The sequence below is a fragment of the Nansenia antarctica genome, assembly GCF_963989245.1.
Source record: "Nansenia antarctica genome assembly, chromosome: 2".
NCBI lineage: Eukaryota > Metazoa > Chordata > Actinopteri > Argentiniformes > Microstomatidae > Nansenia > Nansenia antarctica.
In genome coordinates, this window is record NC_137675.1 from 6,012,647 (window position 1) to 6,015,146 (window position 2,500).

The window sequence follows — 2,500 nt, forward strand, 5'->3', positions numbered from 1 at the left end:
GTGGCTCAGAGAGTGAGAGAGACAGAGCTTAAGGAGATTAGTGTGTGACAGATTTGTGGATTAATTCTATAAAAATAAAAACGGAATCATATTTTTGCTCTTTCCTTTTTTATTCCCTCCATCAATCTATTTCAATACATGTGTGTTATCTCTGTGTGCTGGTTGAGAACTATAGGTATGTAATCAATCGTCTGTGTGTGTATGTCTGTGTGTATGTCTGTGTGTGTGTGTGTGAGTCTCTGTGTCTCTGTGTCTCTGTGTCTGTGTGTCTGTGTGTGTGTGTGTGTGTGTGTGTGTGTGTGTCTGTCTGTGTGTCTGTGTGTGTCTGTCTGTCTCTCTCTGTGTGTGTGTGTCTGTCTGTGTCTCTGTGCCTGTGTCTGTGTGTGTGTCTGTGTGTGTGTGTGTGTGTGTGTGTGTGTCTCAATGTGTGTGTGTGTGTGTGTGCGTGCAGGCGTGTGGAGGAGGTGGTGAGGTTCCCAGGCGTCCCCCCCCGCAGACAGCTGACCTACCAGGCCAAGCAGACCATCAGCAGGGAGATGGAGCAGGAGAGGATGAGGAGGGCCGAGCAGCTAATGCTGCTACGCAACCCTCACAGGGTGAGGCACACACACACACACACACACACACACACTTTGTGCCTGTTTTTTTTTTACTTTCTTTGTCATAATTTAAATTCCTTCCCTCCCTCCTTCCTTCCTTCCCTCCCTTCCTCCCTCCCTCCCTCCCTCCTCCCCTCCTATCTTCTTTCCCTCCTTCCTTCCTTCCTCCCCTCCTTCCTTCCTTCCCTCCTTCCTTCCTTCCTTCCCTCCCTCCTTCCTTCCTTCCCTCCCTCCTTCCCTCCCTCCCTCCCTCCTCCCCTCCTATCTTCTTTCCCTCCTTCCTTCCTTCCTCCCCTCCTTCCTTCCTTCCCTCCTTCCTTCCTTCCCTCCCTCCCTCCTTCCTTCCCTCCCTCCCTCCCTCCCTCCTTCCCTCCCTCCCTCCTTCCCTCCCTCCTCCCCTCCCATCCCTCCTTCCCTCCTTCCCTCCCTCCCTCCCCTCCTTCCCTCCTCCCCTCCCCTCCTTCCCTCCCTCCCTCCCTCCCTCCCTCCTTCCCTCCCTCCCTCCCTCCGTCCTCCCCTCCAGCAGCAGCAGAAGGAGGTGGTGGTAAAGAAGGGGAGCGCAGAGGGCAGACCAGCAGCCAGGAACCACCAGCAGAGGCTGGAGAACATCGTCAGACAGACCATTGTGGAGATCAGGGTGAGACACACACACACATACCAGGGTTTCCGTTAACTACCGAATTAATTGAATTGTATTCAAATTGGCTTCGGGCCACCATCTTCAGCCGAGCACCAAACACACACACACCCACACACACACAACACCGCCCGAGAGAAAAGGACCCGCCCCCCCCAGCCAGCCTATAGGCTAACCAAAGGGGGCGGGTCCCCCTCCCCCGGGCAGCGCCGCGCGTGCACGAGTGCGCGTGCCCGGTGCCCAGACGAAAATGGTGGCCCGAAGCGGAGCGCCTTAACTTTATCGCACAATAACAAGGATAACAAACGAAACGGACAACATTTACACTAAGATGGAGACAAACTTCAGCGATATGATCTAACAGCCGGTCTTCAGGACGACATACAGACCCGTATGAGCTTACAGGGCTATCCCCTATCTATCTGAGAAAAGGCATAGGCCGGCTGTAACATCGAACGGAAATTAGCCTATACGCATTGCAAGTTAATTTAAAGCCTATTTATTTTCAAAGAGTTTTATTCTATTTTATTTTATCTGATAAAAGGCATATGAATGGAAATTAGGCTAGCCGTGTCACGCCAGAAGCCTACATGCTTGCACTGTTCAATAAAATGTTATACATCTAGACATTGTGGTATTTCTTTATATACGTATCCCAGCCTGCCTGCCTATCAATTGTTTCTCAATAAACAGTTATGTTCTCCTCATTGTCATACTCCCGAGTCCGATTAAGTATGATTTGACAGGCAGCTAAACGAAATGCCTTCCCAACCAGCGAGACCTGGGGGGTATTCCATCAACGCCGCCAAAGGAAAATCCAGGCCCACCCTGACAAGTCCCGCGAGATCTATCAAGATATGCCTGGATCTTTTTAAGAGTCTCGCGAGACTTAACGAAATAAGCCCAGATCCCCCCCCAGCGACGTCGATGGAACACCCCCCTGGTTATAGAAATGACGTTGTTTTATTGATTAAAAAAGGGTAAAACTGGAAAGAGAAAATAGAAAACTCACATTAATCCCAAACAATTTAACAAACTTCAGTTAACGTAATGTGGAGTCCGTTCATTGATCGATGCTGTCTGTTCAGTTCCCAGTGAGGCGCCCGTTCAGCGCTGGACATAATGGCATAGCGCGCATGCGAATCATGTTATATTATTATATATTATATAGCTCGCATCTAATCGTATCGGATGAGAAATAGACATTAAATGGCATATATAGGCCACTACACAACAGTAATCACCGCGACAAACAGCTATATTA

At 49.9% G+C, this 2,500-nt stretch overlaps 1 protein-coding gene across 1 annotated transcript in view; it reads left to right on the top strand.

Moving 5' to 3' along the window:
- chtf18 (CTF18, chromosome transmission fidelity factor 18 homolog) overlaps positions 1 to 2,500 on the top strand; it is a gene marked incomplete at its 5' end in the record, with an annotated part of 27,373 nt that overhangs the window by 22,776 nt on the left and 2,097 nt on the right. The window contains 2 exons of the mRNA XM_080522609.1: positions 452 to 596; positions 1,129 to 1,236. Of these exons, the coding sequence (XP_080378735.1) occupies positions 452 to 596; positions 1,129 to 1,236 (253 nt within the window). The remainder of the gene's footprint in view (positions 1 to 451; positions 597 to 1,128; positions 1,237 to 2,500) is intronic.